General features: G+C 36.7%; 2 protein-coding genes across 8 annotated transcripts in view; one reads left to right on the top strand and one right to left on the bottom strand.

The window, feature by feature from the left end:
* Positions 1-137: 137 nt before the first annotated feature.
* Positions 138-8830, bottom strand: LOC124187189 (lysyl oxidase homolog 2-like). Its single transcript, XM_046579541.1, has 8 exons — positions 8593-8830; positions 4572-4718; positions 2432-2704; positions 1553-1759; positions 1167-1464; positions 932-1060; positions 527-650; positions 138-381 (listed from the first exon to the last, which is right to left on the bottom strand). Exons 1-8 carry the CDS (start codon positions 8798-8800, stop codon positions 247-249), a joined length of 1521 nt encoding a protein of 506 aa, XP_046435497.1. The 5' UTR covers positions 8801-8830; the 3' UTR covers positions 138-246.
* A 9179-nt stretch (positions 8831-18009) lies between these two features.
* LOC124187188 (G protein-coupled receptor kinase 2) overlaps positions 18010-25498 on the top strand; it is a 34861-nt gene continuing 27372 nt past the window's right edge. For 2 of the 7 annotated variants that reach the window (XM_046579540.1, XM_046579539.1), the window contains exons 1-2: positions 18010-18443; positions 20265-21396. In XM_046579540.1, coding sequence (XP_046435496.1) covers positions 21345-21396 — 52 coding nt within the window. In that variant the 5' untranslated portion in view covers positions 18010-18443; positions 20265-21344. Of the gene's footprint in view, positions 18444-18518; positions 18758-20264; positions 21397-25498 lie in introns of those variants that run through there. The other 5 variants (XM_046579538.1, XM_046579534.1, XM_046579537.1 and 2 more) reach the window with 5 other exon arrangements.

Here is a 25498-nt window from a genome sequence, read left to right as displayed (position 1 = left end):
ACTGTCTCACCGTCCAATAAAAAATTTTAAGTTCGGTTGTACTTTTGTGCATTGAACCTATGGCTTTTCACCAAATTATCTGATATCCTCAAATTTGCAAGTTTATAATTGATTACAGGTTGAGAAAAAATACTTTGCTTGATTATGTGATTTATTGGAATGTGATAATGTGTTTTAATAAACATGAAGTTACAGAGATTGCCGTACATAATTTACCGTGTTTGGATAAAAAGAATTTAGAATTAATCAAAACGAATTCTGGGGTCGTTCCAATTTGCAGCTATGGACTGTTGCGAATGTCTCCGTGTAGGTAAGTTGACACGATGCCGCGTTGTTGTCGAAGGTCATCTCGCCCACCTTAAACTCAGGGTTGACTGCGACCTGTGAATTAACGAGTGACAGGGAATGACCATCAGTCTATAGTTTAGAACCGTCGTAAAAGTGCCATTCTCTGACCATAGCTTTTGGGACTAAGTGTTCAGCCGAAATTGCGTGGAACACGATAAATCAATAATTGCGGTCTCACCTTCATGGTATATAGCCCGGGGTCAAGTTCCGAAATGTCAACCCATTGACAGTCGATGTTGTGTCTGTAAATGTCCGTACAGTTTACTGAGATTCCCTGATCTCCGTACTTCTCGCATTTGTATCTAAAACGAGGCGTGAAAAAATGGTATGAACGTCGTGTGTATTGATGTTTTGTTAGAGAAATCGAGGGGAAACAACTTGTAGGTGTACCATTAGGTTTTTAGGAGGCCTAAAAATGCGGCCAGCCAGGCCGAAGCGGCTTACTTGAAGTGCTAAGCGACGCTGATGTCGTTATCAGATTCAATATTAGTTTACCACTCGTCGAAGTATGGATTAAATTAAGACGGGCTTCGTTTCTGTCTTACTTATATAGCTACATGAATTAAATTTGGTAACTACAGACCTTGGCTCGACGCCTGGCAAGCACTGATTATCTTCGAGACAGAAGGACGCTTTGTGACCCTCCGCAACTCTGTTTCCTCTCGCATCGATTATGTCGAATGTCGCGAAAACTTCCATCGAATGATAATGCCTGGGAGCGTGGTTAGTTTTGGAAAAATAAGAAAGAGATTGTTTGAATATCGGGGTAATTTGAGCCTAATCTTCTTTCGTCCGTTTAGTCCTCAATGGACACTTACATGTGGCACATGTGCCATTCCCATAGATGCTTCGGTACCGAGGGACGAAAATCGGCTGTACCAGCGTTGAGAATCCTCGCTGTGAACCTCAAGAGCCGTCTGGTTTCAAGATGCCAGTTATCCGACTCCTTCTGAATCTTGTAAGCCTGAGAAGCGACGCAATTTTCCTCCATCGCGCACTGTAGCCAGTATAGTTGGCGGTCCTCGAGGTGCGCGGTTCTCATCAGTTCCAAGTGGTCGAAGACCAAATCCGCAATTTGCTGAACGCAGATGACGCCCGCGATGTTCTCCGCGACTCCTTGATAGCGTGGGACAGTAATAAACGTTAGCGTTTCGACACCACGGTCCATGCGAAAGGCGAGGAAGCAAAGCACTGGCAGTTCTACCTGGACATTCAAGGACTTCGTCGTGGAGACAGTGCGCCAAGTTCGGCTCGTCGCCATGACACTTGACACCGCTGATCTTCATCGGCATCCGGTTACCGCCAAAAAAGTTTGTCTGTACAGCGTCCGAAGCGTAGCCAAGGCCGAGCTGCTTGCAAACCACGCCAGCCTCGAAGAGAGACCATCCATCCCCACAGACGACACCCCATTCTGATGAGAAGGTTCGTCACTCGTCAAACTATACGTTCGTTCTTGTAATTCGATCGATTCAGAAGAAAAATATTACGCGGTTATTCACTCGTACATCGGGTGGCAAGCGATTGCAATGATTTCATCCGGTTTCATCTGAGTTCAAGAGATTTCATGTGATTTCATGCGATTTTATGCAATGTATTATGATTTCAATCGATTTCATCCGAGTTCCAGGGATTTCATGTGAATTCCGTGGTTTCAAGTGATTTTATGCGTTTTCATCAAATGAATTCAAAGTGAGTTCAAGTGATTTCAAGGAATTTTAAAGTAACTGCCATTCAAAGTGGTTTGCGATATCAACAAGTGAATACCTCGAAAAATTGTATGTGATTCTAACGAGTGGGTTGCTTCTTCGACCGAGGCACAATGGGTTTTCAATTGGATTTTATACTCCATCTTCGCAACGAAGGTGCGTGTGCGACTTCGTTCAATCAGTGCGTAGTGCTTTGTTGTTTGTCGTTTTATATCGACGGGTCGAAGAAAAGTAGGTAAGGCACGTCGGACCGCCAGGTAAATTGGATCTTTGGCTCTACTGGGAGCACCTACATTCCGCCCTGTACTTTTCTGAGAATCGAGAGCCGTCCAATTTGCTCGGTGGTCCAACACACCCCACTTTCCGCTACCACTCACCATCCGTTCCCAGCTTCACCTCGACTCGACCTTCGCTCGGTATCCGACCGCCGACCAACCTCACTGCCATCCCCTGGCGGTGGACGTCTTTGATCCTCTCCTTTGGCCGCTTAACCGCCGCCGGTGCCGGCGTCGTTGGCTCATCCTCGTGAGCGCAAATCACACCGGCTGCTTCGCTCCCTTTGCAGTCGGATTGACCCCAGCCGTCGAAACGGCAACTGGCCAGCGTGTCTTCAGTACCGTCGCAGTGGATGTTGTCCATCCAGAAACGACCTGGGGTAATAAATCTTACCTCTTACAACTAACCCTTTGATTCAAGTGGGGACGCTCAGCGTCCTACGCTGAGAGAAATGTTTAGTTCCGGTTGTCGCTCAGTCCTTAACTATTTTCATTTTTTACCACAATCGAAAAATATAGTTCTGGGTAGAAAATGAAAATTAGTTTTATAGCTGTTACCAAAAACTCTAGTAGAAGAAAGGCATGATTATTAGCATTTTCATTTTTGAATATATTCCTTCTGAAGCGTTTAGCTCACATTATTTAACTAAAACCTTGTATCGTTTATTCTTAGAAATAAGGTACCGCCAAAATTTTTCATTTTCGAAAGGAACTGCCTTACTAACTAATTAACCAACTATCCAATAAAACAGAACATTTGGTTCGAGGTATCTAATTTATCACATATCGTCGCAGAGTCACGTTACGAAGAATCAGTCGTACGATTTCTTGCAAACTGTTAAACGGATGAAAAATAGTATATTTTCGAAAAGGATGAAAAAGTGACGTAATGCCGTTTAAATCTGAGTAGACAAGACAGTTGCTTGTGTACTTTTTTTTTTTTTCTGGCACAACGTTTGAGCGATACATCCGATGTTGAAATTTTTCTAATTTTATTACAATCACGTTGGGTTTATTTTCGACGATAATGACGTTTATACGAAGGCAACAAGCAATTCCGTAAGATTAATAAAACCCCTCGTTTAAAATTTCCTCGCCTTGAAATTGAGCCTCAAGTCGTGCAATTTTTATCACAAAATATAATCCTTCACAAGCTCTGATGAGACTTCTCGGTCTGTTTACAGAATTGTGTATATATATATATATATACATATATATATATATATATATATACATGTATACATATATTATATTGACGTTTTAAATACATTCTCTACGTGCCGGAGGCATGCCAATAAGCATTAAGTAAACAGGTCTGTATTTCTCGTTAATTTCATTCGGCGGAAATTGTCTCCTTTTCAATTTAAGGACCCGTCACGCTCGGCTGTTTCCCAATATTCACCGATACCCGGAAAATTCCTAATTATCATCATCATGTAACATCCAATCAACGAGATTTGAGAAAGAGAAGGAGGGCGATGTCGAAACGAACAATAAACCCAACTATTATCACCTGGGACTTGTTTGTCTTCCGAAACAAATGAGAATTCGGGATTTCTCGTCATCGGTAAATCTCTCTCGATTGAGTTGATATTAATTCCACCAATGCGATGGTCGGAATGAATGGAAAGACCGAAGAAGTCCGGAGTAAAAACTCGGTTGCGTAAACAGTTTTTTTTTTTTTTTTTTTTAATAGGTCAACATTCCCAATCGTCACTTTCGTATAATGTGTCTATAATCCTGATTTACGATCTCGCACATTGCAAACATTTATCGAGTGTGTTTTATCTCAACGAAATTTCACACATCATCCCAAATTTAATCGGGTTTTAAGAGCGGGAATAATATTTTTTTTTTTTTTATCACCACCGAGTAGTAATATTCACCCTAATGAGTTGACAAAGACCCGATAAAGTATGAAGAAAACGACGGTTTTTTAAAGTATTTGAAAGATCGACACAGTTCGATATAAAATGAGCGGAATTTTAATAATGTTATCACAGAATGCGTGGGATTTTTCTGCCGCGAAATACATTTTTTTTTTTTTATTTATTCAGGTACAGTTGTTGAGAAATTTTTAAGAAGAGTTTGAAGTCTTGAAAAATTTCCGAAAGAAAGAAGGTACGTGAATTTCTCAGACTCTCTGCAAGCAGATTTTTTTTTTTTCGAAGCTGTATTAGGCACTTTTTTCATACAAAAAAATCGAATCTTGTATTCTTATATAATGCGCAAATATCCTTACGCCTGGCTTGTCCGAAACGGCCATTGGTCGTCTGTCTTGTCGCACTTTCAAAGCCCAACTGCCTGCAGACGACATTTGCCTCCATGTAATCCCATTCATCGTCACAAATGCTGCCCCACTTTCCATTGTGCAAAATTTCAACGTTTCCTGGAAGCAAAATAAGAATAAGAAATAAGCATATCGCTTGATTTACAAGCAAAGTTTGTCCGGCAGTTTTTGCACGACGAGTCAACCTCACATTCACCCTCCGCAGTTGTTGTATCGTACACTTTGCATCGAATATATTTCAACGATTTTTCGTTGCGTAATAAAATAACGGGATTGTTTCGTTGAGCGTGAAGAAATGATCCAACCGGTACAAATAAATTAAGGTCATCTAGTATTCCTACCCTTACCGACCGAGCAATTCTTGTGTTAATTCTTGAGTTTAAAAAGAAACGATCCAACAGGCACAAATAAATTAAGGTCATCTGATATTCCTATCCTTACCGATCGAGCAATTGTTGTTTATTTAATATAGGAGGAAAAGGAATGAGCTTGCTCGGTCGGTAAAGGAAGATATGAAAGCTTTTATACCTCTTTTATCTTTGATAACTGCTAGATCAGAAAAGGGGGTAAAACTGGTGATTTCACTTTTTGTAACAATATTACAACCAGTTGTCAGATGGAAAGGAAGTAGATTATTAATTTCCATACCAGGGCTTTTGTTAAAACTGAGGTGAAAATAACTCGAGATTCGAGTGACGAAACAATCTTTCAAATTGAATAAATTTAATTTAATTTCTGTTGTTCAGCTTAAATTTTTATTCTTTGAAATGGTTTTGTTTTTTTCTTTCAATTCATTACATTTTTTTTTTTCTTGACGCTAGAAACGTTTGATTAACGCGAGAATCGGTCAAAAAGATACGAATAGCATCAAATAATTACAGCTGACGAGGAAACTAAGAGACGTTAATTTATCGTCAAAGTTTCTTCACATTATCAACAATTTCGCAACAGATAATTCCTACTTTTCAATTACTTTTATCGAATTCTTTGACATATTTTCTCGTTTTCTTTCCAATCATCTTTCACGCTGCGAAGAAAAAGAGCTCTGAATGTGCTTGATATGATATTTTATAACGTGGTCTCATTGCCCAGATTTTTACCCCATAAGTATACCTCGTGTGGTCGCGGTTAACACATTTTCACATCCATTCGTCTTGTACGTCTACAACTTTCACAACTAGTTATCCATGAATTATTACGCAGTATTTGTGGTCTGAAGTTTTTTAAACTTTTTTGAATAACAATCAAAGTATACATCCTGTATTACATGTCAAATCTGAATTTTATACCTTTCGAAATGTTCGCTGATTACACCGGTCAACACAAATTTCGAGTCTCGGTTCTATTATATGTGAAATTTTAATTTCTTCCAAGTAACTGATCAAAAAAATAGTAATTTTATTGGATAAAGTTTGATTTTTTAGAAACCAGAACGATATTTCGGATTTTAAGAAAAATTACCTATTTTCACAAACATTTATTGTTAAATAACAATTAAACAAACTCCAGTTTTGCATTTAAATTTTTATAACAAAAGTGATTCAAATGCGAAAATGAAGTTTGTTCAATTGTTGATTACGATGGTTGAAAAAATGGGTAGTTTTTTTTTTTTTTTTTTCAATCCAATGTATCGTTACGATTTATATAAAAGTAATTAAATAAAAACAAAGGTAAAAAAATTAAAACAGACTCAAAATTCTCGTCGACCGGTCATATTTATCAACACAAAAAAGACAAACGCAAACCTTGTAAGCAATAAATGAAGATTTTGGTTATTATTACTCGACTTCTTCATTCAAAATGAGCATTCAATTTTTTGCTCTATCGAATTTTTAACTCAAACAGTTTTCGTTGCACAGATTTTATGATAGTGGTGAATTCTGCTGATCTAATTTATTGACTGTAACTGTCGGACAACAATTTAATTGTAAAAACTATGTTGCGTATTAAAAAAAAAAAAATTCTACAAACTGTATCCAAAGTGGAATAATTTTAGTTTACAATTTTCACGGCCAGTAAAAATGAAAATCTTAACAGTGTCGAAAAATTTACACGATGAAAAATTGTTTCAGACACCTCAAAGTCCGAGGAGAAATTTTGTTTATATTTTTTTTATCAATTTACCAGCAATAAATCACGTATGTACTTGATGAAATTACAAATGTGAAAACCTACAGGAAGTTATAAGAATCTTTGCATAGGATTGATGCACCAAGAATAAAAAATCCTTTAATAACTAACCAAGAGAAAAGAAAAAGAAAAGTAACTATAATTTAGCTAATTAATATTCAGATGTCTGATTCATTTGCAGTTCTATTCCTTTCTTCTTTCATTTTATTCAATTTCTTACTCTTATCTAATCAGACCCCTCAATATTATAGAATAGCGAGAAAAAAAAAGCTGTTGCTGATTTCCGACTGTTTATATTCATAATTTGACTCAATGTAAAAATGCTCGATTTCATTGGGCACAAAACGCATGTAATAAAGCAAATCTCGACTTGTATTAATTACTGTGTGCGGTTTTTAAGACGCTGCACAATATTTGTTCGCCTATAATATTTTACCTTTGAAAATTGTGGGCGGAGGTTTTTCTTTACAAAGCGTAGACGATATTCAGCCGAGCCTTTTACGGAGGTAAACGGGAATGAATGGCTTTATAATCAGGTGAACAATGGCTCAAAGTATAATAAAATAAAATTAACAACGGGTAGTAATTGCATTATAAGCCGAGGTGTATTCACGCTGTTTGATATATTTTTACAACTAGCTTCCGTATTTTTATCTTTCAAATACAACGGTTGTTATGGAACCTGTTGAACAACCGTTTAACGAGTCTGAATTGTGAGTCGAGTTTAGCAGATGAAAAAAACGTGGCTCAGAGAGTCGTCAGCGTAGAGGAATGATAACGCCGTTTACAATAGTACGATTTTACGAGCCCTCGTGCAGCGTGAATATCAACAGACTGATTTAGAATCAACGCCGATGACGACGTATCCGTATTATCTGAACTTGAAATAATAAGATAATATCAAGTTACATGTGACTGTCGTGACGTTAGGTTAAAAAAGATCCAGCGTCGTTTTTTAAAACTTCGTAGAAACGGAGATATCGATTCGAATGAATTGAAATAATCTGAAAACGTGAAGAGAAAATAATATCGTTAAAGCAAGAAAGGGTCGGAAAATTGTGTATTCTATTAAAAAATCATGACTCGATGAATTTTCAATATTTTCATATTCAAATTGACTCGGTAATCCTTAGCGAAACAACAAATTACCGGAAAATTCATCATTCTACTAATAAATCATCACTCGATGAATTGTTCAACGTTTTGAACTGAAAATTGACTCAGTAATCTTTAATGAAACAAAATTTTGAATGAAAGAAAAAATCTTAAAACAACCGAGTACCGAAAATTTGATCATTCTACTCAAAAATCATGACTCAATGAATGTTTAATATTTTAAACTGAGAAAATTCAAAACTTTGAAACATCGAAATTCCGGATTATTGGAGATTTTCAGTACCCTGAATTTCTGGCTTGGTAAAATTTCACGATTTTGATCTTTCTTTGCTTAGGATTTTCGATATTTTTACGTTCGGAATCCCGGTCATTCTGATTATCGGATTTTCCAACTTTTTGCACCCACTCGTTGATTAAACTCCGCTGTGCGATTATACTTTAATTTGTCGGAATATTACTAAAATTTTCCATTAAATGAAACAATTGACAAAATTTTTCCAAATTTGCATAATAATAATTTTGAAAATTTCACTTTCTTTACTCTTTCTAACGAAATATATTTCCTCGGTTTAGAAAACTTTCAATTTTTACCTCACAATCAATTTCCCGGCGCCTGATTATGACAATTTAACAAGAAAACGAAAAAAAAAAAAAAAAATATCACGCCGTTTCAACGAAACAACAAAATCTCCGCAAAGGGAATAAATAATTAATCGGTCTCACGTACCTTCGTAATCACCGTTTCCGCCGACGAGTTTTATAGCCCCTTCTTGTTTTTTCAATTTCCTAAAGTCTTTTTTCAATTTCCTGACAATCTTCGCCCTTGTCTCACGGCTGACGTCGAACGCGGCGTTTTCAACCTCGGTTGAGTTGTCAACCGCGTCAACGAACGCGAGACAAACGATCAATCCCGCGTATAAGTAGAATTTGTACATTTTCGATATAAAAAAAAAAAAACGTGTTTTGGTAAAAAAAATAATAAATAAATGAACGAAAAAAAAAACCCCGCTCCTTTCGCAGGAAATTCGATGATATCAGCCAGTCCTCCGACTTTTTAAAAAATCAATCGATCAAGGATCTTTAAATTCTTCCCGCCGTTCAAGATCCAGCTATTCAAACCGCTAATTACGTCCGAAATCAACCGAAAGCTAATTAGCGTTGCGATCTCGATGACCAGCCGATGACCCCCGGGGTGAAATTTTAGCGCCAATGGTCAATCTGTCGCGAGTGAAGAGCTTTCAGCAACTGGCCTAAGATCCGCGTTCCGTTTGGTTATTAACCCTGTCAATTATACCGTTCACACAGTCGGAGAACGTTGTTGGTGGTCTTTCATTTGCCTCGCTGCGTCTGTTTCTTCACTTGGCAATCGGACCTGCACGCTTATGCAATCCACGTCGTAACCGCGTTTCATGGGATTAATTGATAATCTCGATAAATAATAAATCGATTGTTCATGCATTAGAGGACCCTAATAAGTCGTACGGAACACACAGGGCTCGTTTATCCCGGTGGAAAATAATTTATACGCCAAAGTGCAGTAAAGTGTAGTTCGTTATAAATTGTAGGATATATTCGAAAATTTTAGGAAGTCTTCCAAAAGCGTACAGCGTGTTGAAAAATCGTCGAGGATTGTATGATTTTTCATACAATGTAACGAATATTTTATACAATATTTATAAAAATCTACAATTTTATATAAAAGATAATTGTAATTACCCATAACGGTAGAAATGGATTTTTTTTTTTCATAGAAGCACGTGAAATTTTGTAAAAAAAAAAAAAAAAAAAAAAAAACTACCAGTTCGGAAAAAAAATGGCGAACATCTAAAATTTTCTATGAAAAATAATGACAATCTTGGAGCCAGATAACATATATTTTTTTTATCGTTGTATTCAAAGAAATTCTTTGAAAAGTACAACTTTTTACGACTTCATGTACATAAAAGAATACGAGGTTTTACGAAAAATTGTGACAATCGACGATTTCGAAATTCGATAAAGTATGAAATAGTACTATCGAACCCCCTCTAGATGTTGCATCTCTCTCTCTCTCTCTCTCTCTCTCGCAAGAAAAAACTTATCGCAAAATAGTTGAAGATCCAGCAGAATTTGGGTCAACATCCCAAGTCCGGTCTTATCATCTTTTGTGTACGATTTGGACGGATTTAGAATATCTGTCGTACATTTTTCAACTCACCGTATCATCAATAGATGAGGCTTATGAAAAAACTAACATTTGTTATTTCGCTAAAGCCAAGGAGTTTCACGATATTCTACAACAAATAGTATCCATTTCGAAATTTGATATTAAAAAAATGATCGCGTAAATCCGAAACATTCTGCACTGATGTATTAAAAACGACGAGAACAAAAAAAAAACAAAAGTACGGTGATCACGTTTTTTGCTAAGCGGAAAAATTACTTCCACCAGGGGTTTGTTATATTTGTACAGAACTGTAGAAATCTTTCAGGATAATAGATTTATCCATGGATTTTCCTGTCCTTATCATTCCACACTTCTCGTCACACAATGTAATAATGAAGAGAAAAACTTGACCGAAGCATTAAAAGTGAACTGTTTTTAGAATTTACATTGTTACGGTTGATAACAACAAAAAAAAAAAAAAACGTAAACGAAGCATTACGTTTCTCTGAGTCTTTCCACGTAATATTTAATTTCGAGGAAGATTTTCTTTCTCGATTTCGAGATACGACGATCGGCTTAAGAACGAATCAGCCTAAATCGGTCTGAATCTAAAGTCGGTATGACAGAAAAAAAACTGTTTCAAAAATTTCCAACAACGTCATATTACTCGTGCTAACGATTGACGGTGGTGAACGTGAATTTAAATTCGTAGTTGGGCGTTGAAATTATTTTCTTCCGTGATCGTTTTCGTTTAATTTCTCGAACCTCTTTTTTCTTCCCCCAAAACGGTTTTTGATATCTGCATTTCGAGTGTGGCGGAAAAAACGGCCGCGTTCTATTCCTCCCCCTCCTTCTTCTTTTTTCTCCTCTTTTTCCTCCTCCTCTTCTTCTTCTTCTTCTTCGCGAGAGGAACGAACCTCTTCATCTTTGACCTTTAACTCGTCACGTAGACCACCGTTCTCATCTCGACGTTCGTTTAATCTTCAAATATTACTTCAGACGATGCTGAGTGACACGTTAAAGTGCTTTATACCAACTTTCTGGGGGGTGCGCAGCTTCTCTTAAACACCTTACACCTTATTCGTTATTCCCTCGAACGTCTTTCGTCGGGCAAACTTGCTCCGTCTGCATTTCTTCACGTTCCTGCAAAATGCCGGGAGAATCTCTCGAAACTTGAAAATCAACCGCGCATGCGCCGAATAATTCAATCTCATTGGTCGGCGAAATCTTCCCGCAGCGATATTCTTGTCCGCGACGCAGGCCGGCCAACGTACGAAAAATGTGTACGTTTGAATTTTCAAAGAGCACGAGCATTGAATTCCGACCGTTCTTCGAAGAATCAACTTTCCGACCCGACAACAAAACGCTTCCCGAACCTTTCCGAGAAGCTACCTCAATTATTTGAGATTCTAACCTCGAAAATTCGTATCAACTGCATCGCCGGCAGAAACAGTTTGACAGCTGAAAACTTGGGTTGGCCAGCCTGCAACGAAGAGCCGATAAAACTCGCGCATGCGCGGTTGATTTTCAAGTTTCAAGAGATTCTCCCGTAAAAATTCGTACAAAATTCTTAGCTGCGTCGTAACACGAGACGAATACCTAACCATGCTCTGTAATCATTTTGAGAATACTGTATTATTGTAATACATTTTGATGTATTTCAAATTATTCCCTTACGTGATTGAATGTTTCAAACTTTGACGACTGAACGTAGAAATCAAAATTTCTAAAAGATTGCGATTCCGTTTTACCCTGCTGACGAAGAACGTGTGTTTATTTGTTTTTGTTTTTTTTTTGTTTTATCAAACCCATCGAACAGTTTGAAACAAGATTTTACATTGAAATACGTTTCGTCATTAACAGACAGTGATTTCATTGATGCTTCAGATTCGTTATTGTTACAATGATGCACAAAGTATATAAATTTCTGCAACTTCCTTCGTACAAGCGATGCGTCAGCGGTTGCAAAATCTTCAAGAAATAATCTTTTGGAGAAAAAGGGATATACATCGTTAAAAATTTCCGTACGGAACTTCCTACACTGTGTTGCAAATTTATTCGTATACGAAAATGTTGAATTCATCATACATTCACTGTTTATTCAATTTACAAATACAATAAATTCACCACACAATACAGTAAATTCAAATTACTTCTTTTAAGTGTTTTTGTTTTTTTCTACAAATTTTAATAAAATCAAAAATTTTCGTTATAAATTTAAGAACAAATACGTGGTAATTTACGTCGGTGTATACGAATTTGTAAATTTTCAATCCGATTTCCTTAAATTGTACAGTAAACGTGTAGTAAGTTCTAAATCATTTTTAACGATGTAGGTTAAAAAAAAAAAAAAAAATGGTACGCAGCTGTTTTTTTTTTTCTTTTTCTTTTTCTGTCCATCATAATCCATATCGTTTCTGATTGGACTGACTTTTTCCTTCTGCAGCGCATTCCGAGGCGACCCTGCGGGAGCAAGAAAGGTCATCTGGATGAGCGGACACGCCAGCAAGCAGATAAGGCTGCGGTAATGCAGAGCAAGCCAGGGTCACGAATGTATGTACGTACGTAGATTGTACATAGATGATACGTTAGTTATACTGTACGACATACTCGCTCACACACATATATATATATATATATGTATGTGTATCTACGTTCATACATTATGTATAATCACGTTGATTGTCACGCACACACTTGCGTTGCATATGCGTGCCCGTGTAATAACCAGCGTGAAAAAAAAAAACACAGGCTGACCTACGTCATTGCGAACCGCCATCTTGGATTTAGAAAAAAAAGGGAGCGATGCCGATGACGTCACGTTACATGCCATCATCGTTTGCTGTCTCGGGCAAATCTTGAATACATATCGTACGGTGCTACGTCTCTTCTTTCTTCCATGCCGAGCAAAAATTTCATTTCCTACAGTGACTGGAAAAATTTCAGGAAAAACAGGTACGGTTGAACTAAAAATTTCTCTCAATGTATAATTGAAATTGGAATTATATCGGGTCGGGCGGAAATGTACGTTGCAACGTCTTCTCTGGAATTGTAAAATTTTCCTTGACGCACGCGTGCGCGAAAGACGCGTAAAAAATGAGGGACGAACGGACAGTGGACCGTCTTGTCTAACGGCCATGCTGAACGTATAACCACGTGATAATTACGATCATTTTGATGACATGACTCATCAAGGCACACGGATTTACGACCCCGTTGACTGACGTACGCACATGTGATCCGCGGTAAGGTCTGAAAGATATTTGGGCGCATGTGAAACATTCCAGATGAAATCAACCAGCCGGCAACTTTCCTCGTGATATCGTCAAAAGTCAAGTCTGTTGGGTATATTAATGCCAGGGTGTTTCGGAGTGAGAATTTTTACGAAATTTCCGCCGATCATCTCGAGTAGAATGTCTCAGCCAAACATGAGCTCGTAATATTGATATTTAGAGGTGCCGATTTTCTTTTTTTCATTTTTCATTCAAATAACACGTGGAAAAAAAAGGGAAAATTTTGGACTTCTTTTTTCTCGTAAATAGTTCGATTTGTAAACCATCCAAGTACACGCTCTTATTAACAGGGAATTTTACGCTCTATGGAAAATACTGAGATAGAATTTTCCTAATTCTTGACTTGAGTCATCTTGAATATCTCTTGATCGGTTAGAGTTGGGAAAATTCTATCTCGCCACTTTTTTATAGAGCGTGAAATTTCTTATAAGAATACCATACCCACTTATTTTTTAATATCAATAAAAGAACGAGGTAAAAATGATATTTTGGAGTTACTTTTGTAATTCGAGACTTTGATTGTCAGGCATAGTTTCATGTGTCGTAAATCGTATGATTTTTTCTTTTTTTAATCGAACAAGCACGTCTTCAGACGTTTAAACGATCTATGAAAGTTTGGCCGAAATGATTTCTTCGAGAGGATTGATTGGGCAAAATTCGACAATTTTCATCAATTTTAAGTTTCTATACTGTCACATTTTACAGTATTCATAAAAATATAAATTCCTAGGCTGGAAATAGGTAGATATCTTTAAAAAAATAGAAAATAGTAAATACTTGAAACAGAAGCAGGAGCTCAAATATCGATACTTTGTTTCAAATTCTTTCGCTTCGGAATTGTTGAAAATTTAGCAGACTCGTTCGATTTTTCTCTACACGGTCGCTAATTTCATTTAGAAAACTGGTATCTACAAATACACCGATGCGAAACAACTTTTCCTGTGTTTCAGTAGTCAATTCAATATCGTGAAATTGAATCACATTTAACGATGCTTGTTACACGTTTAAAAAAAAAAAAAATATAACAACTGTTTCAGTGAACTATATTTCTTTACCCGTATAATTTGTCGTTCAGATTCCAACATCTTTACGAATGCCAAATCCGTGCAAAAAATCGACTTGGGTCAAACCTCGGTAAAGAAACTGACTATATGTTCGTTTTACCCGGCTGTGAAAACAGTCGCTTATATCGTGTGTGAAGAAAAAAAAAAAAAAAAAAACAATGTAAGAAAATCTCAGACCTTTTTCCCGAACATCTGTCGGAAGTTTGAACGGTACAAAAAATTTGTATGTACTCAATTTTCTAGCAAACTTTAGAACCGTTGTAGCAAAAATTTATAAAACAAGTCATTGCTGTAATAAAATTTATGTACGTTCCAATTTATTTGCTACGGTCATATATATTCTACAAAATTTTAGTCAAATGAATATATCGTTTTACTACATTTTTTCAAACAATTTCTCATCGTCAATTAATTATAGCGCCAACATTGAATTATGTCGAAAAACGTAACTTTCATTTTGTCGCATAAATATTAGACTGGATAAAAAAAAAAGTCGAATATTTTGTTTTTCTACTTCTCAATTTCGCATGTTCAATAGTTTTGGGAAGATGAGATAAGGCGCGTGCGAAAAATTGAGCACTGTTTATATTAATATTTAATGATTCGTGAACGCAATTTTCCATTTTCAATTCAATTAACGCAAGAAAAATAATTTTAGTTATTTCGAAAATTCGTATCTCAGTAACGAGGCAATGAACATTAATATCCGATACATATTTTTTGCGAGGAATTTTTCACGCTATACGAAAAATGTTTCTTATAATTTTTTCATAACTAAACTCCTTCAAAAAATTATTCAAGGTTAAAGTTGAAATCGTATTAAAAAAAACAAAATCACATTTCGCCGCGATCAGCATCGAAAATACTGGACTCGTAACAAAATGTTGTGGGTTGTTTATTTGTTCTTATTTTTTTATTTCTTTTTTTTTCCCCCCCTTTTTGCAGTGTATTTCAATCGCTGCAAAAACTTGTCTCGCAAATAATTTCCAACTCTGAGAGTAAATTTGTTTTTTGTTTCCTACCGTTATTAAACATGCGACATTGAAGGAAACATAAAAAAAAAAAAAGTAGTCGATTATTTTTAACCAGTCTGATAAATATCTGTACGTTTTTTTGTTGCGATGCAAGACTTTTTTCTTTTTTTTTTTTTTTTATACTACAAAAAAATAAGACGCAGCAAGGCATTGAATTTATGGACTCCGCAGTTTAGTTTGCGATGTTTTTAGACGCTACAGCCATGCGTGTTTTCCATCCGAGTATAACGTATGCGACGTGTTACACTTATTATACGTGCGTCATATTGACGTGCGTTTTTTGACGTGCAGGTCTGACATATATATATATACACACAATTATATATATATATATGGATATGATTTGTACATATACACATTTGTGAGCGCGAATAAAGCATATCTGGGTGAAACGAAATGAATCGTTAATGTTTCTGTACTGAGAGAAATTTTTAGTTCCGGTTACCGCTCATTCCTTAAACATTTTCATTTTTTACCGCAATCGACAAAATATAGTTCTGGGTAGAAAATGAAAATTAGTTTTCCAGCCGTTACCGGAAACTCTAGTATCCGTTGCTATTCTTTCTCATCACGATCGCTGTTGCTAGATTTTCTTGCAACCGTTACGAAAATTTAACGCTCGTGCAAGAATAAATTGACGTTGAAGCCTTGTTTAACTAAAAAAGTAGAGTAAACCTTGCAAACTGATTTTGCGTTGCAATAACCAAAAAATGATCGACGATATCGCAAAATGTTTACGCGTACCTCGTTTTTCGTTATTCCAACAATATTCAAACAGTTTTTTTTAACGATACCTGTTTTACCGAATTTTTCTATTTACTGTAAGAAATGAAATTTTTGTCAGTGTGTTAAGGCGCCAGTCAAGGTACGAAATGGCTCGATTATCGCAGAGTAATTAGTGAAAAACGGTGGACTCTGCATTCCGCAGATGCCTTGAGAGTGACCGGGTTCCGAGACTCACTCGGCAAAACTTTCGACTCAAATACATTGTGGTATACCTCTGACAATGCACGTTTGCGTCACCGTATTACGCTTGTTATTCAACAAGCATTTCGGGTTAACAACAGGAAAAAAACCTCACAAATGCGGGCAAATGCCAACGGTTTTATTAATCAATTGTAGAATGGAACAGGTTTCATCGTTGTGGAAATTATTTTACATACAATTTGCTTCGCAAATGAATGATTGATTTATCACAAATAAATAAATAAATAGATAATACTGAAAAACTCATCGTTAGCAGAAAATTAAACGATTAATTTGAATTACTTCGTTGTACGAAAACTTGATAAACGTAACTTCAAATCTTCGAAATAAATGAACTTGTTGGATTTCAAGCGTTCGAAAATAATTTTGAGCAAGATGTCTTGCGGTTAGATGTTATAAAATTTTATTTCATTTCAACAACGTGCGTATAGAAAAATTTTTTAGAACTATGCTCTAGTCTCAAACCACTCACATTCATCTAACTGTACTAGATAACTTTCTGTCACGGAAAATGGATTACACATCGAATGCAGTTCAAATTCCAACAGGATTCGTGTTGAACTCTGCGAAATATGTGTTGTAAATAATTCGGAGTATTCCGCAGTCTTTGTAGAAAAGCATTTCCAACTAATGTACTTCGACGACAAAGAGACCGAAGCTTCGATCAATTACGATGATTGCAGCAACAAATTACCTCAGATAAACAGGATCATTCGATTTCTACCCGACTGGCTGTTTGCTTCATATTTCAATCGCAAGCGAGAGAACAACATCGAGTTTCAGATCGAAGAGTTGCAGGTGAATGTTTGTACGAATAGTTGTATGAATTTTCTACTCGTTATTCCCAGTGTCTTGTTGAATTTTTGCTTTGTCAAGAACCGAAATATAAATTAAACCCGAAGTACAGATTCATACAAATCCGAAAGGTGAAAAATTATTTTGCTTCTTGATTTTTAGCATTTTTAGGTTTGGCCGGTTAAAATTAGCCGACTAGCTATTTCGGTCGGACTAATTACTCTAGCCAGTTAAATTTCAGCTAATTAAGCTAAGTGTACCAGTTATTGATACGTTTGGACCCAATTATTGACCCTTTTATTTTCTAAAATTATAAATTGTGAATTTCTCGATGACTAAAACCAATTGCTAGACGGTTGGACACGGCAAATTTACATTTTCAATTTTCAACCCCCCCTCCCCCCAAAAATCCGGCACTGTGCGCCATGCCGCCGTTTCGTTGTTAATTTCCAAAATATTCTAGAAACTATATAAACAATAAATCCCTCAAACCAGAACTAGCTCCGAGTGTTTTTAATTTTCTTTGAAATAAAAACAAACAACTCCTGAAAATTGGTACGATTTCAGATCGTTCAAGCCGTCCGTAGCCCCCCACCTTACACGAAAACTGACACGAAATAGCTCGGTAATATCCCGAAGTGCTCGTATCGCCGTTTCAAACTTGCCGCGTAAACTCGACGACCGACGCGGCGTGAGACAAAAGCGATCGGTTAGCCGGGCGGCCGGAAGATGGCGACACGTCAGAGCGGCGCAGCGATAACCTTCGTCCTCGGTTTCGGCGCATGCGCATTGCGGTTTAGAGGCGAGGCGAGGCAAGTGGTCGTCTCTCTCTAACCCAGGAGCGCCGGGACACGATGCCCGCGAGGTTCGGTGTGGTGGTAGTGCGGTTTGATCCCCTACTCACTCTGCGCGCAGAGCACACGGGCCTAGCAAGTTGAAGCCCAGTCGTATCGGCCGTTCGGCGCAACCCCGTTTCAACGCGAAGAGTAGGAGAGAGAACAGAGAAGGAAAAAAAAAAAACAAAGAAAGATAGAAAAAACAAAACAGGGAGGAGATAAAAGGTGCCGATCGACTCGCTAGGCCCGAAACCTCCGAAACGCCGTGGAGGTCAGCGTACACGCCGCGTACCTTTGCAGAACGGCGAGCAAATCGCGCGCGAACAAAGCGAGTTCAGTGATAACAGTGAATAAGTGGAAAATCGCAGCCAGTCGCCCCGTGTCCGCCATTGTGCTTCTCCGATTCAACGTCCGTCGTCTTACGTACGTGTGTGCAAGTATATATATATATATATACACATATATATATGTATATATAGTTTAATACCCAACACACAGGGTGTCTCGCGAGTTCTCAATCAGGTCGACGTCGCAGCAGCGGCAACAGCAAACATCAAGCAGCAGCCGACCTCCTCCTGATACTTACTCGCTCCTGTAGTACGAAGTAAACCAACCCTGAAAGATTTTCAATTTTTCTTATCCCCTCTTCCCTCCCCTCCCTCCACCCCCCTCACCCTCCCCGCTCCTAACCGTACTGCCAACATTGTCGCGGATATTCATCATCGACCCCTCCTACGGTATTTCCGACTTTCAACTGTTCCGAAATCTCATCGTTCCGATCACATTTGCTTTGTACCTACTTATTTATTGTACACCTTTGTCACGGAGAGAGGGAGAGAGAAAGAGAGAGAGAGAGAGAGTGAGAGAGAGAGAGAGAGAGAGACACCTTCGTTCACCTTTCCATCATCCCGGGCGAACTTCAAGATAGCGATGTTCGTAACGTTTAATGTAACGATTAGTTTTTAGAAGACTGAAGTTAGTTGCGTTAACGCGAAGAATTTTAGAATTTTAGAATTTTAGAACGACTTTGAAGGAGATGTATTTTTTGAAGTACTGACACGTTTTCTTTGTTACTCACGTCATTCATCGTTAAAGTAACGTTACTAACTTCAATCTCGTTAATTTTTTTATTGTATTTTTTCTAAAGAAAATCGTAGTATCCACTCGAATTTAGTAATATATTTTTACAAAAGGAAAAGTTTATTCAGATTTTGGATATTAAAATTCTTCACAGACGTTAGACGTAGATTTTCAAAACAATAATGTTAGATTCAATATTTCGTTACAATTTACGTTACTAACTTCAATCTGTGGTCGAAGTTCCACCTCATACTCATCGTCAGGTCCGCTTTCTACGATCTTCACTATGCTCGAATTCCCAATAACTTGCGTGTGCGCGATTTTTCAGTTAAGAATCATCGTTTGTACTCAACGAAACGATTTTAAATATTTACGTACAATTTTATTACGCGAGGAAAAAAGTTGGACGGGAAAAATTACGACGTAATGTGAAATTTTTATCGTTTAATTTGTGAAAATGATTTTTTTCCCTTCTCTTTTCCTCGGGTGGTCACGGTTTGAATATCTTCGTTGAAACTAAAAACGTTGACAACTTGAGGCGATAACGTCGATAACCGTTCCTCGTATACGAAGTTCAAGTTCGTTACGTTATAACGTAACGATGCAGTGACGGGAAAAATCGTTATTCAGCTACCGTTCAGCGTTGTCTGTAATTCGATAAACCGTTACAAAGTTGAACATGATATACTAATATTCCGGAGTAAACTTGAGTCGTTGTTAAAAGTAATTCCAGCGTAAAGTTTCAAGGATAGTGAATTATTGTACTCTGTGTTTAGTTGCCAACTTCAACCTAGTGGCATTTAAATTTCGAACACCGTTAATCCAACGATGCGTTTATTATACGTAAAGAAGAAAGAAAAAAAAAAAAAATAATCGTTACTTCCAAACTTTCGGTAAACATATTTCGAAAGCCCAACTGCTGCGATTTTTGTTTCATAGTTTCGTTGCTAACTTCACCTCGTCGTTTTCTCGCATTCCGTCTCCTTCATTAACCCGAAATGTCGACCATTTATCCGTATCTTTATTCACTTAAATCGTCGCGTTCTTTGTTCTTCACTCTTCGTTTGTTTCCTGTAACTCTCAAACCTTCCTGTACTCACGTGTGGTAGTAATTATTATTATTACTTATTTTTTTTTTTTTTTTTTCTGTTCACAACATTTCAGATGCAACACATCGTCTCTGACCGACTGTTTAAACTGATTACAATAAATTCGTAACAATGTAAAAACGTCAACGTCGAAAGTTCCTTTTCTTTACGAAAACAATTATTCGAACTAAATTATACGATCTACCAATTTCCGTCTCTTTTCGTTTCATTTCAAATTTCCATCAGCGCGTAATAATAACGATAATAACAATTGTTCTTTCATTATTCAACGAACAGTGAACAGTGCAACACGTCGTAATTACGAAGTGACTGATTGGATTGGATCGACCGATCGATTCCTTGACTTTTGTCCTCCGTGTTGTGTTTTAAATTGTGAACCGTGTTCGTAAACTTGTTACAACATCGAACAAACAAGCGTACACCAAAGGCCTAACCGATAAAACTAGATAAAACTAGAAAAAAAAAGAAAAAAAAAAACAGAAGAAGAAGAAGAAGAAAGAAACGAAACAAAAAGGTAACAAGTGAAATAAAAACAAAGATAAAACTAGAAAATAAAGACTAAACGAATAAGAAATCGAAAGAAATGAGAACGGAATAAAATGAATTTTAATATCGATATGTATCGGAGGGACGATAATTCTTAAATTCGGACTGAAACGTGTCGATAAAAAAAAAAAAACACATATATATATATTTAATCTAGTAAAAGTTGTTTTTAAAACGCGGTGTTTCGCACAGCGCAGGGATCGCTGTGTGTATGATTAATAAAGAGTGATCTGTCCCCCCTCCCCCCCTGCCCCTTCTACCTTCCAGCCACCCACACAACCCCAAATAAGCGTTAGGCTGGTGTATAAATAATAATTGTACAACGGACGATTGTTTCCGTTGAATCGTCAAGAAAAGGAAAGAAGAATAGAGGGGGAGAGAGAGAGAGAGAGAGAGCAATATTTTACCAAAGAGAAATATAAAAACGAAGGAAGGGGATCGTCGTCGGCCTTCCTTGGAAGGGGTTGCGGCACGTGGTGTTCAGTCCTGCAGATGGGATCAGGGCTGCAGAGGCCCGACAGGGTAGTAAAATACCAAGACATTTCATTCCCCCTGATTCGGACAAGTAATCTCGATCAAGCTGGAATTGATGGAGTTGGAGAACATCGTAGCCAACACCGTTTACCTCAAAGCCAGAGAAGGTAAATATCCCGGTTCCTCGTTTTGAAAGAAAAAAAAAGAAAGAAAGAAAAACAGGGGAAACAAAAAAATAAAAATAAAACACCCCAGACGAACCGTAGGTTTAAGAGTTCACCGACAATTAGAGAAATCTTTAAGCTTTATTTGACTAAAAAAGTAGAGTAAACCTCGGAAACTGATTTTGCGTTGGAATAACCAAAAAAGGATCGACGATTGCGGAAAATTTTTACGCGTACCTCGTTTTTCCTAATTTCAACAATATTCAAACAGTTTTTCTTTTAACGATGCCTGTTTTACTGAATTTTTCCAGTTACTGTAACAAATGAAACCTCAAACTTTGATTTTTATTTTTTTTTTGAAATTTGTTCTACTTCTCATGTCGCCAGTAAATTTGATCTCAACTTCGCACTTGTACGCAATAATATCAGATTTGCCGGTATAAAAAGATATCAGAGAACCGATTATCGTATCGCAGGAAACACTCGAATTATTGTCAATTTATCGAAGGGTGAGTAAATAACCTTTTCAATAGAATTATTTTTTTTTTTTCTCTCATCACTCGGCACACGAAGAATGAACCAAAGAATCTTGACATTTGACCTTTACGAAAATACGAGAGACGACGAGAGGGAACCGATCTATCATCGTCAGAAATCGCGCGCGTATATATAAGTAGAAAAAGAGAATGAAAGAAGAAGAAGAAGAAGAAGAAGAAGAAGAACAGAGTTTATTTGGTTAGTTATACACAGGCGGAGAAGCAATACGGACACATTTGTGTATCATGCAAAACCGAAGAAGCTGCTCGCCGGGAATGTTTGACAATGAAAACAGAATATTTTTTTGTTTTTTTCTTTGTTACTCAGAAGCATAATAATATATTGTCTGCTGAAGAGACGAAAAAGAGACAAAAAAAAACCAAAACCAAAAAAAAAATAGCTTTCATTGCCGATAACTGTGATAATTTTTTATATCGCATTTTGTAAAAAGAAATGAATATTTTTGAAATATTGGTGAAATTGTACGTTCAATTTGTCAGATATTTTGAGTATGTACTTTAGGATGAGCCAAAAAAAAACTAGCCTATCGAATCTATGGTCTTGAAAGGACGTATTTAATGAGAAAAAAATTGTCCCGTTTGGAAAAATTTTTAGATCAATTTTAAAAGGTGTCGCTGGCCATTTGAAATTTCCCATTTAAATAACGTGCAAAAAAAATCATTTTTTTTTAATAAAAATGCCGTAACTTTTGAACCGTTTGAGATAAAAAAAATTTCAAGGCATATTCTTGTAGGGCGTTAAATTCTCTGAAAAAAGACTACCGAGTTGATTTTCTGGACTCAAAAATTCGCCTGCTTACGGGTCGTGAAAGTCGAAGAAAAGCAGAAATATGCAGTTTTAGGGTTCTACGATCGAAAATATTCATGATAAATGATAAAAGTTGGAATAAAATGAAACAAGGTGGGTGAAAGATGTCGTTTATAAACCAGATTCGTCAAAGGAGTAGAGTTTTAATTCATTTATTTATTTTTTATTGCACTTTTAAACGTTAATATTCTTTTCAATTGTTGATAAAACCTTGTTTGTTACAATTAGGATATTGCTGGCGACTTAATCGCCCTGCTTGCAGAATAGATTGTTTTTCTTCTTCACTTTTCGTTAACGTTCGATTATAATTTTCTTTTAATTACATTCGATTATAATTTTTTTAGAGAATTTAATGCCCTGCAAGAATATGCTTGGAAATTTTTTTTTAATTCAAACGGTTCAACAGTCACAGCGTATTTAATGAAAAAAAAAAATTCTTTCTTTCGCGTTCTATTCAAATGAGAAATTTCAAACGGCCAGCGACACCTCTTAAAATCGATCTAAAAATTTTTCCAAACGGGAGAATTTTTTTCTCAGTAAATGAATCCTTTTAAGACCATAGATTCGATAGGTTAGTTTTTTTTTTTTTTTTTTTTGGCTCACCGCAATGTACTTGAATGAAATGGAATGTCATTTCGGTGACGTTTTATTGTCAAATTACCTTTGAAACATGATTTTCAAGAGAAAGAGAGAGAGAGAGAGAGAGAGAGAGAGAGAGAGAGAGAGAGAGAGAGAGAGAGAGAGAGAGAGAAAGAGAGTGTAGGGAAACTATTTTCATGCTCGTTAGAATAGCTTTACGGAATGTAATGACATGAGAATGGGTTATACATGTGAAAACAGGGGTCTTTGTATATCATTGTTTCGAAATTCGATGAAAGTCTGTACCTACTTTACAAGTATATATACGATATAGGCACATGGGTATACATATATATATACGTATGCATTAGTCGAAGAACTCAATTTACGTACGTATATATATATATGTATACACCTATCCACTTTGTACCTTCAGACGCCTTAGGTACGAAGCATCTTCAAAGAAGAAATTCACTTTCTCAAGTTGCAAAATTCATTACACGGGTTATTGAAGGGTGAACGTCAATCAGCTTTGACTCGGCAAATTGATCATTTCCATGCACCATGTAGGTACTTACATGGTTGAATACTCGTTGCGATGGGAAGCGAACTGCTGTAATTTCGAAGAAATTTGGTATCGGGGTCTCGGGAAAGTTGGCCATGTGCAATTAGCCGCGTATCAGAGAAACTATTACGTATGAAAACGAGAGTGACGATGAACGATATACTCTTCGTTGATGATTGAAACGCAAGTACGGGTATAGAAGCATTATCGGAAGAAAGTTTTTACTTTAAACGCAAAAGAAAAATAAAGTATCAAGTTTTAAACGAATTTTGTAGAAAATTCTCTCGTGTAAAGGCAATATTGTTTTTTATATAGTAAAGTTAATGAAATAATTGTTTCAAAATCGTAAAGATATTCTATTGAGTAAAATGTACGCATAAATACGAAATATCGTTTTAAATTTAGTCAATTTCATGAAACAATACTATTTTCATGGTATTATCAAAATATTGAAGACTCTTTGGTAGATTCGACTGAATCGCTTCGTACGGTTCGCTAAATCTATTCGGTGGATAAAGATTCGTCAAATTTACGAAATCGATTAACGCCATCGAATAATACGTTACATCGTAGGTCTAAAAAATATTTTGTTGAGGTGGAAAAATACTTTCTGTGACGCGTTGAAAATCCTTTCACGCGAGAGAAGTAAGATTAGCAGTTATTAGGAGGAGTTCCAGGCATCGGTCAAGTATAATCGGCAGAACTAAATCATTCGTGGTCCGATACAATTGAATCAGCCAGTCGATTCGCAATCGCATATTTCTTCGTCCTTGTTTGATGCGGCGCTTAATTCGTGCAGCGTAAATTACAATCAAACGATAATTTTTTCAGGTACAACAATAAAACAATCACTTTTCAATCTTTACAAAATGATTTCGCTGCGCGGATCTGATTTCGCAATCGCAACAAAATCTATGAGTTTGTGGTGCCAAACCTTTTCTCGGACGTTACTAAACCATTTTGTTTTTCGCGCACCGATAAGATGAAGAAAACTTTTTCGCTCTGTTAAAACAATGTCAGATCGAATTCCACGTAGAACTCTTCCGTAAAACTGATAACAATATTCTCAGCAATCAAACTCAGTGCCCGTTGTAGCATTGTTTACACTTGCATGACGGATAAGTTTCGAGGAGCGCAATATTGGTCATTAAAAAAGTACACATTTTACAACAATCAGCGATCGAATTTCCCTACATCGCAAGAAATCGGTTTGGTCAAAATTCGCCTGTGTGCGGATTTCTGTGGTGGAATGAATTTAGAGACTATTCGTAAATTCAGCACAAAAATATCTACGAAACGTTATCAAATGTCGGCCTATAGTATCAGGCATTTCGGTCAAGCCTTAGCTAACATTAATGTATATCGGTCGTAAAATAGTATATTTTGTTGATATAGTAAACTTTCAATTTCCCCGTTAAAATATAAATTCGAAAATATTATTACACTGATACAAGAACATCAATTTTTTGCTTGCGAGAATAATAAAAAACATTTGCTTTCAAAGGAGGTGTTAATTGATAACGCATCGATTGCTCGACAATAATATCTCAGCAAATATAATGTTTACCGCATGCATTCGAGAAGAAAGACAATATA

The sequence above is a fragment of the Neodiprion fabricii genome, chromosome 7 (genome assembly GCF_021155785.1).
Source record: "Neodiprion fabricii isolate iyNeoFabr1 chromosome 7, iyNeoFabr1.1, whole genome shotgun sequence".
Taxonomy (NCBI): domain Eukaryota; kingdom Metazoa; phylum Arthropoda; class Insecta; order Hymenoptera; family Diprionidae; genus Neodiprion; species Neodiprion fabricii.
Note: the sequence above shows the minus strand (reverse complement) of the source record. Positions and strands in the feature narration are given on the sequence as shown.